A 16,096-nucleotide genomic window follows, 5' to 3' on the forward strand; every position below is an offset into this window, starting at 1 on the left:
TCAGTGAATTTAAATGATGGATAGAAAGGATAAAACATATATATTATAACGTGGAATGGATGGATTGCTCTTTATATTACATGTTTGTGAAATTGAGTGAATTTCTTATATATACCACTGAAATTTGATCTGATCCCTTTATATGTCACACAAAATTGACTATGAATTATTGGTTACTTATCTATTATTATTCAGGAGATCAAGAGACATGTCGAAATTCAAGATTAAGCGAAAAAGTTTTAGGCTTTGCTACCGTGACCAATATGGTACGACCGGTGCCTGTGATGAATCTTTCTTGCTCAGAATGACACCATTGCACAAGGAACTATCTTTGCGCACAGAAGCGATATATGTTTCAGCTTTCTACGAAATGTTGAAGGCAAACGGTATGCACCAGTGGGTGGTTTTTCATGAGCATAAAAACACCATCAAGAAATCACTCGATAATTTAAAACATGCGCTTCGTAGATATAAAAGCAATCGAATAAAATTGGGGCTATTCTACTTGGTGCCAAGGAAAGACGGCAAGTTTGGATTCATCGTCCGTAGTCCTCTACTCGATAAGCCCATTGAATATCATGGAAAGAGAAGAATAAAGCTCCAATTCAAGAAGAGAAGTATAAGCCCGTCAATCACTTCAGCAAATGTACCAGCAGCGAATATTTTCACTATTGCTTGCTCTTTCTTTAGTAGTCACTTGGAGGATGCAAGTGAGGTTAAGGACATTGCTAATATACACTTGTACTCTTATTTTATGTTTTGTTATAATACTTCTATAAATGTGCATAATTAAATTCATGTGGCAATGTATTCAAGAATGTCTATACACTATGCATCTCTTCTAATTTTATATTGAAAAAAGTGGTTGTAAACGTGCCCAATCAGCTATGGCCGTCGGCCTTCATCAGGATTTTTTTTTCTTGTACCCGTTGAATGAAACAATATTTAAATATCAAGCTTAAATCTTTTTATATGCACATTCAAATGTGACGTACTGAAATATTTTCTTTACACGTTACATAAAACCATGACAATAACAAACAAATAGGGAATTCCTTGTTAACTTGGGTGCATTCATACAGTAACACAATATCAATGAACACAATAGAAAGTTCTATACATTCAACTATACAACTGCGGGTAGAGCCAGAACACGGCGAAGTGGGTAACATGCAGTCATTATTTTTTATTGCGATTTGGAGATGTCAGCTCTCAGCTCCTCTTCAAGTTCGTCAAACTCCCACCCACTTATCTCTTCAGGTGAGTATTTGTTAACTTGACCAAATTCTAATTCTAACTTTGCAAGTTCAGAATCAAGATCCAGCGGCTGGTCAGGTTTCGCTGGAGATTTTGGGGAGACCACAGTTTCAGCTTTAGGTGTAGAAGGTACCTGAACTGGTGAAGGTTCCTTTGTTGGAACCTTTGCTCGGCGGACTTCAATGTCTAACGTCGGTCGTTCTACAGACTCGAATCTCTCTCTAAGTTTCTCTATCTCAGAAAATAAGTTCCTGACGTCCTCATCATCCCTCCTGTGGAAAGAAAATCAAATGGAGTTATTCCAAAACTCTGAAGGATGAAAGAAACTATAAGTATGTAAACAGGAGTTTGCAGTACCTAGAATTAACCCCTTGTTCAGAATAAAAGAGCTTCTTCATGTGATCAGTGATGCTAAAGGCAATTACAATCTGAAAAATATTGACATATTGTCAGCTCACTGAAAATATCTAATTTGTAAGCAAGGCGGAATAGGCTAAAAAACATACCAGTTCATGATATGAATTGTACCGCAGAAATAAAAATGTTTTTTTCCCAAAGAAAAAGAGGGCTGCTACCCCACGGGATACCGTGGAAATAGTGCACTCACGGGATAATTAAAAAAGCAACGACAACATAAAGGAGCACCCCACAGAACACGTGATTTGTCTCGATACCTAGCCACTGCCTGCTCGGTATCGTCGCCGGAGCAGTGGCTACCTTACCTCGCCGGCGTCATTGCCGAAGTAGCAGCTACCTCACCGCCAAAAATTCTCCTTGGTATTGCGCGCTCGGGTGATACCTCGCCGGCGTCGTCGCCCCTGAGCACCCAGAGTAGCAGCTACCTCACGCGCGATGCCTCGCCAGCGTCGTCGCCCCTAAGCACCCAGAGTAGCAGCTACCTCACCGCCAAATCCTCCTGGTACCTTGGGTAAGGTACCGAGGTGGTACCTGGTACACTGGTATCGGCTGGTACCTGGTACCCCTGGTACCTTGGTATCGACTGATACCTGGTACCCTGGGTATCGAGCTGGTACCTAGGTATCAGACCTTGGTACCTGGGTATTAGCGTGATACCCCAAGAGAGAGGAGGAGGAGGAGGAGGAGGAGGAGGAGTCGCGGGGTCCAGAGGTCCTGGTACCCTGGTATCGACTGATACCTGGTACCCTGGGTATTGAGCTGGTACCTAGGTATCAGACCTTGGTACCTGGGTATCAACGTGATACCCTAAGAGAGAGGAGGAGGAGGAGGAGGAGTCGCGGGGTCGAGGAGGTCGAGCAGCGGGGCGGCGGCGGAGGAAGAGGAGGCGACAGATCTGGTGCCTACCTTGTACCATGCCTCCCCAGCCTCCTCAGCCGGCTGTGGACGACGACGTGCTCGGCGCACCCCTGCTGCTGGCCATGGAGGTCTTCATCACCGACGCTGTAGCAGATCCGCTTGCTGCCGGCCATGGAGGATGTCGCCGCAACCGCACCCCGTTCCGGCTCCACCGCACCCCGCTCCCGCTCTCCCTCTCGCTCACCGCGCTCGCCGTCGCGGCCTCCCCTGCGGCGACGGCCGCCGGCTCCGGTGAGCAGTGGGCGACGGCGACGGGGAGGGCTGCAGTGCCGTCTAATTTGGGGGAGGAGAGTGAGGTAAGAGGAGGCGACGGGGAGAGCTGCAATGCTGTGTGATTTGGGGGAGGAGAGTGAGGTAGGAGGAGAGGATTCGGATGATTTTGGGGAGAGGAGTGAGGTAGGAGGAGGGGATCCCGTCTCCACGGGATGCCGTGGTGTAGGTTTTCTGAAGAAAAATGCGTTGAAATAGTAATGACCCTAATAACAATCAACTTGCGATTCTCATAAATTCAGGCAATAATCAAGGTACTTGGTACGGACCTTCTTTTCAGTTTCCAAATATTCTTCCTCAAGGGATTTCTGTGGACTTGTCTTTTCTGATAGTTCCTCATTGTCATGTTCTGTTGACACGTCCCTACAAATTTCATCCAAACACGTGATCGCAATATCATTGGGGTCATTTTCTGGCAGACCTTACTGCAGATTGTATATATCAAAAAGAACAATTGGCCAACCTTGACTGCAGAACTGCCAAATTATCCACGTATGTGCAGATTCGCTCAATTGATGGGCTCAGAATTTCCTGCCAAAAGACATAACACACATATCAGAGTGGATAGCAGACAGATTTAAAGTGTGTTTACATGGAATGTGAAACAATGGTTTCAAACAGTTTATATATCAAACCAAATACCTTGAATGTAGAAAGGTGATATTTAGTCAATTTCAGGAAATTGTCTGTACATCTCTCAAGCTCATCACTACATAAACAAAAGATAAAGCTGAATTTAGTAAACATATGTTTTAGCCACAGGCCCTAATCAGGCAATAACCACTACATACTTGGTTCTCTTTTCCTTCTGTTCATTATATGATGACTGAAGCTGCCACGTATCCTCAAGGAAATTGATCCAAGTCTTGACTACGCCAGCCTCCACATTACATGAGGTAATAGATTTTGAAAGTTCATTATCCTGATTGATGCCAGGGAAGAGAACAAAATATTAAGTTGATCAATATTTTGATAACAAACAGCACTAATCAATTGCAAGAAATATAACTGAAAAAAAAATTGAAACCAGATCAACAAATAAAGTATCAGCACCTTCGCTTTTAAACTAAATATCATTTGATTGTTTGCTTCATCAAATTGATCCCTCTCTTCCCTTGTTTGCTTGAGACGTCCAATGGCAGCATTCAGTGAAATGTTGACCTGTTGGTGGAGAGATATAGAAAGAACACAAACCTAATGTCAACCTTAACCAGAACAATAATAATTCTTATAGAAAAAATTCAGCAGAAATGTAACTCCACCAGCCCACTATATATTGATAAAAGTAACGCGATTGAATGGTGCTGGAGTATATTTGTAAAGCAAATTTCCAATTTTGTCATTTTTATTCATATTTTTAAAGGAATATAACTCTTTAAACTTATTTACAAGATGGCATATCAGTTGATTAAATATCTTACATTTTTTAGATTTAAAATTGATGGCACATAACAACTGCATATCCACATCAAACCTAGCACTGGAAGCCAACAACCAAACAAATCTTTTAGAAGGTTCTAAATGAGGGAAAAGGCACCTTCTTCAACCGAGCCTCAAGTTCGTCACGTTGCTTCTCCAATTCAGAAATCTCAGCCGTCAACTCCTATACCAGAGACACGTTCACAAAAAGGGATGAGCATCAACAGATAATACAGTGAAGAAATACCCGCATATGCATTCCTTTTACAATGTAAACATATGCAATATATGTATTACATGTGCAGGCACTTATGTTCTGCAAATACAAATCAAATGTGCAGAAACCAAGGTCCAAAGGCCTTGTGCTCATGCAAGATGTCTTCCTTTAAGTGAGCACATGTAATGAAATAAGTTAAGAGAAAGCTCCAAAACTGCTTATGAAAGTCATAATTTGAGTTCCATGATCTGAAATGTATGAGTTCTTAACTTCTTAAAGTACAAGGAGTCCAAAACATGAGATATGGTTCTTACCTTTTCAACTGCACTCACTTCATTCTCCTTTTTAGCACGGAAGTTAAGAGCCTCTTCTTTCTGGCGCCTATTATCCGTATGGCACAATACAACTTGAAAGGTCACCACCAGTTCACCACAAAGTTTCTCATACCAAGAATTCATTATTCAAATATATAACAAACAATTCTAGCATACAACCACACTAGCGACCAACATTATATGCTTTTGAGTTGTGGCCAGCAATGAATACAGCTCAGAGACAAGAAGATGTTGATAAATGCCAGAATAACGACAACCAGCCAGATGTAAATCTCTAAAGAAAATCACATAAATTCAAAACATGATTATGTGAATCGAGCACTGCTTGATTGTGCCATGCAAATCTGAAGTGTGGAACTAAAGAACATCAACTGCTGCGGTAAAAATTGACAAGATCAGGTGTGCATAGGATTATGGAACATAGTGGGCATCATAATCATATTTTAGAACCTTCTCTAAGTGTTCATACAGCTACTCTGTATTAGTTTTCCAATTGAAAAACTCTACAAAAAAAAATGAACCTTCTCCCTTTTATGTGAATTCCCCAGAGGCAAACTAACTTGTGAAGGCCTATCTGTTCTATCTCACAAGCCCCAAGAAAACAAAGGCAAAAAGGTATTACGATGTAAACAAACCACCACTAAAGTAACATAAATTTCTAGAACATGTTATGAAGATTTAACAAATGATATCAAAAGATTCATAAAGAAATAAGTTCAGATAGCTATACCTGTGATCCAAAATACGCTTCTCAGCCTTGGAAGATGAATTAGAGAGGGAAGTTGCTAAGACCTTTAATTTGTCAACCTGCAAAGCTAATGGGATTAATGTTGTATCCTGTGCATTTCCCCCCAAATGTTAACAACTTAACATGTACATAGCTCAACCAAAAGATAACACAAAAACGGATACAATCACCAGCAGTGGCATTGGTGACCGGACACCAGCAGCCACAGGTCCACAGAGCATATGTTAATGCAAAACTTTAGCAGAAGAAATAGATTTTTACGGTCCTCACGTCCAACAAACATGGATCACAGTGCAAAGGTTGTTCAGTAGAAACTAGAAAGTAAATCTAAGTACAGACACAAGAAAGAATAGAGTCCCATAGCCCATCAGGTCATTTCTTCAATGTATAAAGTCCAAAAATGAAGACCCAGGAACAAAAATAACAGAGCAGTGAAGCATGCATGCAAATTTGCAGAGCTGAAGATTAAATATATTCTTGTTGAAGTTTTACTGAGTGCATGCATAAAAATCACTTAAGAAACATGCGATGGCATTCCATGGGATGGGACTAAGATACTTATTCATTATATGAGGCTGAATATTAGTTAAATAAGTTGACCAGCTAAAATTTGAGATACATAAATTCACATGAAAACATGCCTTTTGGGAACGAATCTCAAGGGAGTCTCCGGCAGTAGATGTTTTTTTCTTCAGTAAAAGCTCTTCCATTATAGAGCAGAATCGGACTTCAGAGAGTGCTTCTTTGAATGACTGGTCAAAGCAGAGAATTCAGTTAGCTTCTTAAAACCAATGTGAAACAGAAAACATTTCAAATACAAGACAGAACAGGTCAAACCAAATTGGGCCACGTGGTACTGAACTACCGAACACAGATGGACCGCATAGATTTAGCAGGATCAGTATTAGTAATAATTGGACTATCATGGTCAGCATTTGCTCTAATAAGACTAGTATCAACAAAAGTGCAAACAGAATAATTGAAGGCCCTGAACAATCTTATTTGTGCATGAGACTGTCTGTAAGTCAACTGAACTAAGTCCAGAAAGCCTATGTGAACATCTCATTGGTAAAATGAGCAAAGTAAATCATTTACTCAAATTGAATATAATTCAATAGAGGCAACACCTCAACAGTTGTTGAAGAAGTCCTTTCCGTAGTTTTTGCATGGTCTTCTTGAGTTTGTTGAACTCTTGATGTCTCCTTCTCATTTAGTTTCTTCCACAACTCTACAGCTTCAGCATCTATTCTGAAGCGACATAAACATATTAGAGTAACAAAAGTATTTAAGTTTCAAATTGTCCACAAGAAGTATATAAATTCCTAAATAAATGCATAGGACCCCCCCCCCCTTCTCCCCCAATAAGAGTCTAGATGCTTGTTAGTAGATTTATAACTACCTCATAATGTCAGAATTCCTCTTTAGTCCAGAAATGGCACTTTGGGTAAACTGAAGCAACTCTTCACGTTTCACCTTCATGTGTACAGAAACAGAGAATCATTGACAAGTCAGATTCTGCATAGTTTAGCAATTTGTGCATCAGAGTTAATTTTTCTCCTAGTGGAAAGACATTAAAGGGGGGATATACTGAATACTACATTCTTTCTACATAAAGGAACAATGGCCTTCCTGTCTAGAGGAGTGAAGCAGAATTCCATTCAGTACTCCAATCAAGTGATGCATTGCATGAGCATAGACTCATAGTGAGTTTGTGACTGACTACATTTCTAAATAATCCTATGCAAGGAAGGGGTCACCTTCTGTCTTAATAATATCTTCCCCCTTTTGGTAGGATTACTTTATATATCGTTACTGAAATAAAGAAACTTCATGTGCAGTAAACTCAGCAAGACCCCCAAAGTTATATAATTTAATCCTAAAAAAATGGGTAGTTTACAATATCATTAAATGCATTTTTTTAAAAAAAAAGGTTATGTGAGTTTTTGTGAAGAAAAATATGCAAGCTAAGTGTTTATACTAGCAAGAAATATGTAAAACATAAAGAAACACGAATCACCTGGAAAGAAGACATCAAGAAACATATACTACAGCTGCATACCCCAGTTACATAACAATCATTGAATAATCAGGAATGAATTTTTGCAAAGAGTTACATGTTATATTTATCCATCCATTGATTCAATACTCAGCATAGAATAAAAGTGCAAGAGACAACCCAAAATGTACCAGGACTTCATCATGGTAATTTGAGAATGATTTTGCCAAGTCCTGTATACTGCTCATGATCGCATTATTGATTTCTTTCCCTCCTGTAAGACATAGGCTGCAGGAAATGACTATTAGTAATAACGGTAGGTTGCTAAGCTTCATTCAAACATTTCTTATTCAAGGAACAGAAAATAGGATTGCAGGATGCCTGCATACATGATGTGGTTTCTCAGAACACATCAGCATGGAGCATCTATAAGTCTATAACTAACTTAAACAGGGTGCAGGGACATATCAAGTGAAAATGCAGTTTTTATGCAAATTTCATTTTCATTCGACATAAAAGTTTCCAAAAGTTTCTATCCGGAACAGCTACTAGAAAAGCCATGCTATACGTCTCTACAAAATTTTATGATCAAACTCTGCAGAATTGTGAACACAGGAAACTGGAAAAGACAAACTCTGCAATGAATAGTTAATGAGAATTGTCCATCAAATATTTTATATTTTTGAATCTTGTAAATGCAATTTGAGTTTGATCATAAACTTTTGCATAAGGATGTCAAATCCATGTAGTGAAATACAGGAGGCATTTACAAATAGATCATGTAGGCAATAAGCTCACCCGAAAATTTCCAAAAGCAGGGGAACCTCTTCTTCATTAGGAGCTTGAAGAATCTGAGAATGATAAGGATTACTGTGCTTAACTTCTATGAGTGCTTTAGCAAAAAATAGCATTGCCTTCCAAAAAAAAAAAAAACACAAAGGTGCTTTTATGCTCTCCTGAAGGAAAAAAATTGCCTGAGTTTTAAAACTTCAGAGTTAAGAAGCCAACATTAGTTTGTGTTATTTTCATTATCTTTTTGAAACCAAATTTACAGGATGCATGCCACCCATGCTACACATCTATGTGAAAAGGTACCAACCCTGCAGTTGAAGGTGTTTATACTATGTGTCCTTCAAATGTTGCACAGGTGAGAAGACTAATAGTATGAACAGATCAGTTTATTAGCTGTGGACATTGAGCGAACACATGGAAGAATTAGCTGAGGTACACTTAGTTTTGGGCATAGGCACAGATTTGGATGAGTTACACAACCCACAGCAATAACTAATTTAAGTTGCTTAGATATTGGTGAACGCTTTTTCTAAAGGAACACCAAGGCACTCCTCAGTCCTCACAATAGCAGTATATAACAAAAGGCACAAGCAGGTTCACTCAAAAATTGAATTAGTTAGGGCAGCTGAAATACATGGTATCTTGATTGAACCAACTTACCATGGACAACGTAATACCTTCAAGTGCCTGGCTATAGAGAAACACATCTCGAAAGTTCATCGGAGCTCCTCCAATATCAGCATCATAAAACAAAACCTGCCAATGCGGGTCAATTTTAGAACACATGAAACCATGTAATTAAAGAAGATATGTGGTATGCCTATACATAGACACGGAAAGCCAAATTATTAGACTAGCAAATGCATACTCTTGCAAATGGTGGTTTTGAGGTGTTCGGTTCACTTGAATGGGCATTCTGTTCGGCAGCCCCATCTAGACCTCCAAGTTGAGCCTCAACCTCTTGTAGCGCCCTGAGCCAGTGCCTTAGCACCTGAAGCCTATCCTCCCCGCGTGATGAAACCGCGGCCTCTTCCAAGCGCTTCACCATTTTCTTGACACTTTTGTAGTTTTGAGTGCTCTGTAATTCCAAAAAGAACACGTTACACAAGACGAGCTAGGAGGCATTTTGACCCAAAAAGTCAAGCCACCATCAGAAACATAGCATTTGGTATCTAGAAACCACAAGACTACACTCTATTTACATTTTACACTGCAATAGCATCAAGCTAATCTAAAGCCCCTTTTCCTTCATAACAGTACAAGACACTGTCTTACTACCGTGCAGCAGATCATGGACATGAGATCATCCCAACACTATAAGATTGCTTAAATTCATACGAATTGAACTCGAATTATATCTAATTCGAACACATGTCCAAGAACAAACTCGCATTTGACTAACTTCCCACTTCCAATTGCAAGTTTGGCACCTCCTCAACACAAAACGAGAGAGCACGTCCCAGGACAAAAATCGAAAGGGGCTTTCTGAGAGAAGGGGGCGAGGGAGGGAAACGGCGGGGGGGCGGGGGTAGAAGCCGCTCACCATCCGGTCGTTGAGGATCTTCGCGCCCTCGGCGACGGCCTGGCCGGCGTGGTGGGCGACGGCGTCGGCGTAGCCCAGCACGGCGCGGGCGACGCCGCTCCGGCCGCCCGCCTCGACGGCCTTGCTCACCGCGCTCCGCAGCCACGACGACATCGGCGGCGGTCGGCGGCGGGATCAATCACCACAACAACGGCGGCGGCGGAGGTAGGTGGGGGTGGGATGGCGCGGCGCTGTCTCGAGTCTCGACTGGACTCCTCTCCCGCGACCGGGGCTTCTTCAGGGGAGTTCCAAGTTCTCCAACACTGAAAGTTTCTGAACTGAAGAGATTTCGTGTACTTTTCGCTATCTCTCTCTTCTTCTTCTTCTTCTTCTTCTTCTTCTTCTTCTTTTCTTTTTCCCTTTATTCCTTTTCTCTTTTTTTTATCTGGTAATAAAATATTTTTTTCTTGTTTGGATTGGGAGAGCTATGCGGTTCTGTTGTCTGTTCTGAAATCTGAATGGACATGAAAAGGGATGAAGGTCATGTACTCATGTGACTGATTGGTGCTCAACTACTAATCAACTAGTGGATCGTTAGATTTGTCTTGTACTCGTTATTTAGCCATTACTCTTTCGAGAACTTTTTTGGACTATAAAACAACAAAATAATTGCAGCTAACATTTTTATCTATATTTCCTGGTCATACTTATGCATCCTATATGGAACTAAACATTTGGAATTGTTTGTTGTGGAAAAGTTATCTCCCCAACAAACAATGGATTCATTTATCCCGGCACTAACTTTGGAGTAAGGCTAGTCAAGCCTCACATTAGGCTATTTGGGTTAGATTCCTCCCACCCTTCAGCGCTCCTTTTTAAAACACATGGTTTTAAAAAACGCAAGAATAAAAAAAACGCATAATTGAAATAAGGCACATGAATTTAAAAGGTGATGTGTCTAGATATCTCAAAGGAAAATATCACATGAATTTGATAGCTTTCTAGAGAGATGATGGGAAAATATGCGTTGTGGAACTGGACTAAGGGAAAGCAATCCAAAGGAATTTATCAACTTCTAATCCTATGTTCCAAACAATCAAGTTAGAAAATATTTCTATGGATTTAAATCCTTTAAAATCGTATGAAAATGCTTTAATTTAAAGGATTTATTAGCCCGCGTATCTAACATAACATTTCCAAATGAGGCATTTTTCATGGTAGCCCAGCATGGCCCAAATCCTCTCAAGTCTAAGCTGCTTTCTTTCTTAGTAATTTATATTTTCTATATAGTTGATATCCATTAGCAATTACTTCCTCCGTTTCACAATATATAAGTCATTCTAGCATTTCCCACATTCATACTGATGTTAATGAATTTAGATAGATATATATATATATATGTCTAGATTCATTAGCATCAGTATGAATGTGGGAAATGTTATAATGACTTACATTGTGAAACGGATGGAGTATTTTTTTCGAGTAAGAGATACCCATTAGTAATTATTAAAAACTAAACTTATCATACAAGTATGTCACATCATCGTTCACTAGCAGTTATTATCTTAGACCATTTTAAATCTCATGCAAATGTGACACATCATCTAGAATATATTATATTATAGAGCTCAATATATAAGTACATATACTATTTCTATAATATTTAATATATACTCATACATAAATCCCGAGCACAGTGCAGAGTATCACCTACTAGTAAATGGTTCAAGCCACTTTCTAAAAATTGTTCTTTTTCAATCAATCAAAAAGGAAATGCAGAGGTCGACCAGACAACTTTGCACCCCATTTTCGGCTGTGTTTAGTTCACGTTAAAATTGGAAGTTTGGTTAAAATTGAAACGATGTGACGGAAAAGTTGGAAGTTTGTGCGTGTAGAAAAATTTTGATGTGATGGAAAAGCTATAAATTTAAAGAAAAACTTTGAAACTAAACACCGCCTTCCATTGACTTCAACGGATTCCTCATTCCTGTGACCAGACACTTGCTTCCTATTGTATCACTGTAGTTGCATGCTAAGATCCAAATGCCACATACTTCTTTTACACAACGGGATGAGACGGTCTTCCTTTCCACTCCCAAGAACACGCAAAATTGCAAAAATATTTTCTGATATAATACCAGCAACTCGCTAAACATACAGGCGAGTGGGCCGACGAGGCATTCAGTTCGGTCGCATCTGACAGCGATTTTCGCGTCCATGGCAGCCGTGGAAAACGAAGGTCTTTCTCTGAACATTGTCGTGTTGCTCCTGTAATCTGTTGTTCAGGATACGCATGCCGAATTGCCAGCCATGTGTAGATGACCCGCACTGCTGCTCCAAGAAAAATCTCTGAAGTTTGTAGTATCTTGCAATAATAACACGGCATCAGTTTCTGAGTGTATCTTGTCAGTATTAATTCCAGTCAGCCATGAATTCCCTTTTGTTTTCAGAGTACAGGACACTGACTGCATTTCTTTTCATACCCTCGAGAGGAAAAGGCCACCATGCTTCCGATTTCTAACACAAAAGTCTCAAGAAAAAACGAGTCTTGAGAGAAAACGAGTTGTAGCACAAGGTTTTCTCCCTTTCTTCTCCTTGTGTTTGTGTGTGAGCTTCTCAAAACACGTGAGCCGTGAGCTCCTCGTTTGGATATATACGTTCTTTGGTTTAGTTTCTATTGACTGTCTTCTACCTTTCTTCTATCTGGTGTTCTCTTATGTTGTACTAGCTGTTTCGGACAAGGAAAAACTGAAGCTTTTCCAGAGCTTCCTGCAAAGGTACTACTTCCTTTTCCGAATTCTGCCACTTTGTTCTCCTGAATGGATTTTTTTGGTAATTTTTTATGGAGTTTTTTTGGCTACTTTTGATGGAGCATAGCTAAATTTCTGCCTAAACCTGTGATTGTTTAAGTTAGATTGTTCGAAATTTGAGCGCTCGGTACATCAATTTAAATGCCCTTGTTTTTGTGCTGAAAAAAGAAAGTAATATTCTGTGGGTTTCTCCAGTATTGTTGTGAAACTGAACCCTGAATTCGTCTATGGCTTTGAAACTGAACTATGAACTCGTACTGATGTGATCAATCTCAATCTCATGTGGAAGTACTAACTGAAGATTTATCTTTCTCATGATTTGATCTTTAGGTACTCATCATCAATTGTGCCATCCAAATTGAAGTTCAAATTTCCACTGCCAAGATGATCAAACTCCGGTCAGCTCTAGGCGTTCTTGAGATCTTGTCAGTTCTTTGCATCAGCCTTGTTGCTGCATACACTCCAGTAGACAACTACCTCATCAGCTGCGGCTCATCGGTCGACACGCCGGTTGGCCAGCGGCTGTTCGTCGCCGACGACTCGGGCACGGTCGTCCTGACATCTCCGGCGAGTGACGCGGTGAAAGCCTCGCCCAGCGCGGTGTCCGGGTTGCGCGACGACGCCGCCATGTACCAGAGCGCCAGGGTGTTCAAGGCGCCGTCGTCCTACTCGTTCCGGATCAGGGACCCCGGCCGCCACTTCGTCCGCCTCCACTTCTTCCCCTTCGTGTACCTCGGCTACGACCTCGCCACGGCGAGCTTCAAGGTGTCGACGCAGGACGCCGTCCTGCTCGACGGCTTCGCGCCGCCGGCGGCGGCGAGGGGCAACGCGTCGACGACGACGACGACGACGACGCCGGCGGCGGCGGTGTGCGAGGAGTTCCTGCTCGACGTGGCGCGCGACACGCTGGTCGTCACGTTCGTGCCGCTCGCCGGCAGGCTCGCGTTCGTCAACGCCATCGAGGTCGTATCGGTCCCCGACGACCTCATCGGCGCTGCTGACTCGTCGCTGTCGACGTCCGACTCCACTGGCCAGCAGCTCAACCCTGCCGTGATGCCGCTGCAAACGGTCTATCGAGTCAATGTGGGCGGCCCCGCGGTGGCGCCCGAGAGCGACACGCTCTGGCGAGAATGGACCATCGAGCAACCATTCTTGGTCTCCACTGTTACCACTGCAGTGACTAAAAAAGTTTCTTACAATCGAACACTCAACTACCTGCCAGGGCAAGCGACGGCGGACGACGCGCCGGCCATCGTCTACGCCACCGGCAGGGAGCTTATCATCATGAACGGCTCGGTGTTCGACGGCATGAAACAGATGGCGTGGCAGTTCGACGTCGACGGGTCGGCGAGCTACCTGATCAGGTTCCACTTCTGTGACATCGTGAGCAGCGTGCCTGGCCGCCTCCACATGAACGCCTATGTCGACAGCTCCAACGCGATTCAAGATCTCGACCTCTCCGCCATTGGCAATGGCACGCTGGCGTTCCCGTATTACAGAGACTTCGTGCTGGCTGCTAGCACTCCATCCGGCAAGCTCGCCGTCTACGTTGCGTCGACGTCGCAGAAGATCACGACACCTGCCGCCATTCTCAATGGCCTAGAGATCATGAGGATACTCACGACCGCCGGCAACGTCGCCGTCGTCGAGCCAACGACGCCGCCGGGAACGAAGAAGAAGAACAATTTGGCCGTCGTTCTTGGCTCAGTCTGTGGAGCTTTCGGTTTCGTTTCCGTCGCCGCTGCTCTTGTCATTGTTCTTAGGAGGAAAGAGGAGAAGGAGGAGCTGCGGACGCCGACGACGAGCCAGCCGTCGACGGCATGGATGCCGCTCCTCGGCCGGATCAGCTTCCGCAGCGCGCCGCCGAGCGCCGTCGGGTCACGGTCGCCCAGCTTCACCATTGACACCAACGCCAACACTCCAGGAGGAGGCGCCACTCCCGGCATGGCCGCGGCGGCCTCGTCGTCCCCGAGCTACCGCTTCCCGTTCGCCGCGCTGCAGGACGCGACGGGCAACTTCGACGAGGGCCTCGTCATCGGCGAGGGCGGGTTCGGGAAGGTGTACGCCGCCGTGCTCCAGGACGGCACCAAGGTCGCCGTGAAGCGCGCGAACCCGGAGTCGCGGCAGGGCGCGCGGGAGTTCCGCACGGAGATCGAGATGCTCTCCGGCCTGCGCCACCGCCACCTCGTCTCCCTCATCGGCTACTGCGACGAGCAGGATGAGATGATCCTGCTCTACGAGTACATGGAGCACGGCTCGCTGCGGAGCCGCCTGTACGGCGGCGGCGCGGCGACGGCGACGGCGACGGCGCTCAGCTGGGCGCAGCGGCTGGAGGCATGCGCCGGCGCGGCGAGGGGGCTCCTCTACCTGCACACGGCCACCGCCAAGCCGGTGATCCACCGCGACGTCAAGTCGTCGAACATCTTGCTCGACGACGGCCTCACGGCGAAGGTCGCCGACTTCGGCCTCTCCAAGGCCGGGCCGGACATGGACGAGACGCACGTCAGCACGGCGGTGAAGGGGAGCTTCGGCTACGTGGACCCGGAGTACGTGAGGACGAGGAAGCTCACCGCCAAGTCCGACGTCTACTCGTTCGGCGTCGTGCTCCTCGAGGCGCTGTGCGCGCGCCCCGTCGTCGACCCGAGGCTGCCCAAGCCGATGGTGAACCTCGTCGAGTGGGGGTTGCACTGGCAGCGGAGGGACGAGCTGGAGAAGATCGTCGACCGGCGGATCGCCGGGACGGTGAGGCCCGCAGCGCTGAGGAAGTACGGCGAGACGGTGGCCAGGTGCCTCGCCGACCGCGGCGCCGACCGGCCGGCGATGGAGGACGTCGTGTGGAGCCTGCAGTTCGTGGCGCGGCTGCAGGAGGTGGACGGCCTCGACGCCTCCGACGTGAGCAGCCTCAACATGGTTCATCAGCTGATGCCGCCGACGAGCTTGCACGCTCGTCAGAGAAGCGCCGGCGAAAGCGAGACCGGCAGGACGGACGCCGACGAGGACAGCAGTGTGGTAGATGATGATTACACCGATGCTTCCATGAGAGGAATCTTCTGGCAAATGGTCAATGTGCGCGGGAGATGATACTGATCAGTCATCTTCAAACATTCCAGGTCATGAATTAGTCATCTTCAGACTGGTCAGTTCATTGTTGAACATTCCAGGTCAAAATTCACCTCTCCAGTATCCAGTCGGAAAAAGTGAACAAAGATATACTTAGAATTTAAAATATACTTACCAGTGAAAATTTTGTACTGTCCCTACAATGGAGTTCAAACATATGCTTGAATGAAAGACATGCAAGTCTCATAATTTATGTTTGAGCAGAAATACTACACAGTTCAAACTTTTGCCTACCTTCTGGAAGCAGGTACTGGATGGGGCCGGACAGCAAGACT

General features: G+C 44.1%; 2 protein-coding genes across 3 annotated transcripts; one reads left to right on the forward strand and one right to left on the reverse strand.

Moving 5' to 3' along the window:
• Positions 1 to 944: 944 nt before the first annotated feature.
• On the reverse strand, positions 945 to 10,379 carry LOC127778612 (uncharacterized). The gene is made up of 18 exons (XM_052305231.1): positions 9,913 to 10,379; positions 9,238 to 9,447; positions 9,030 to 9,125; positions 8,376 to 8,428; positions 7,769 to 7,865; positions 6,981 to 7,054; positions 6,709 to 6,829; positions 6,223 to 6,333; positions 5,564 to 5,640; positions 4,813 to 4,879; positions 4,400 to 4,465; positions 3,916 to 4,023; positions 3,654 to 3,784; positions 3,505 to 3,571; positions 3,326 to 3,393; positions 3,132 to 3,225; positions 1,615 to 1,685; positions 945 to 1,529 (listed from the first exon to the last, which is right to left on the reverse strand). Exons 1-18 carry the CDS (start codon positions 10,063 to 10,065, stop codon positions 1,187 to 1,189), a joined length of 2,007 nt encoding a protein of 668 aa, XP_052161191.1. The 5' UTR covers positions 10,066 to 10,379; the 3' UTR covers positions 945 to 1,186.
• Positions 10,380 to 12,307: 1,928 nt separating this feature from the next.
• On the forward strand, positions 12,308 to 15,953 carry LOC127779472 (receptor-like protein kinase HERK 1). Of its 2 annotated transcripts, XM_052306265.1 has the most exons (3): positions 12,308 to 12,466; positions 12,620 to 12,668; positions 13,032 to 15,953. In XM_052306265.1, the coding sequence occupies exon 3, from the start codon at positions 13,086 to 13,088 to the stop codon at positions 15,780 to 15,782; it is 2,697 nt and encodes an 898-aa protein (XP_052162225.1). In that variant the 5' UTR covers positions 12,308 to 12,466; positions 12,620 to 12,668; positions 13,032 to 13,085; the 3' UTR covers positions 15,783 to 15,953. The 2 variants fall into 2 exon arrangements, with proteins under 2 accessions (XP_052162225.1, XP_052162218.1); XM_052306258.1 differs by having other exon boundaries at positions 12,308 to 12,668.
• Positions 15,954 to 16,096: the final 143 nt, after the last annotated feature.

Source organism: Oryza glaberrima, chromosome 1, assembly GCF_000147395.1.
Source record: "Oryza glaberrima chromosome 1, OglaRS2, whole genome shotgun sequence".
NCBI classification, from domain to species: Eukaryota; Viridiplantae; Streptophyta; class Magnoliopsida; order Poales; family Poaceae; genus Oryza; species Oryza glaberrima.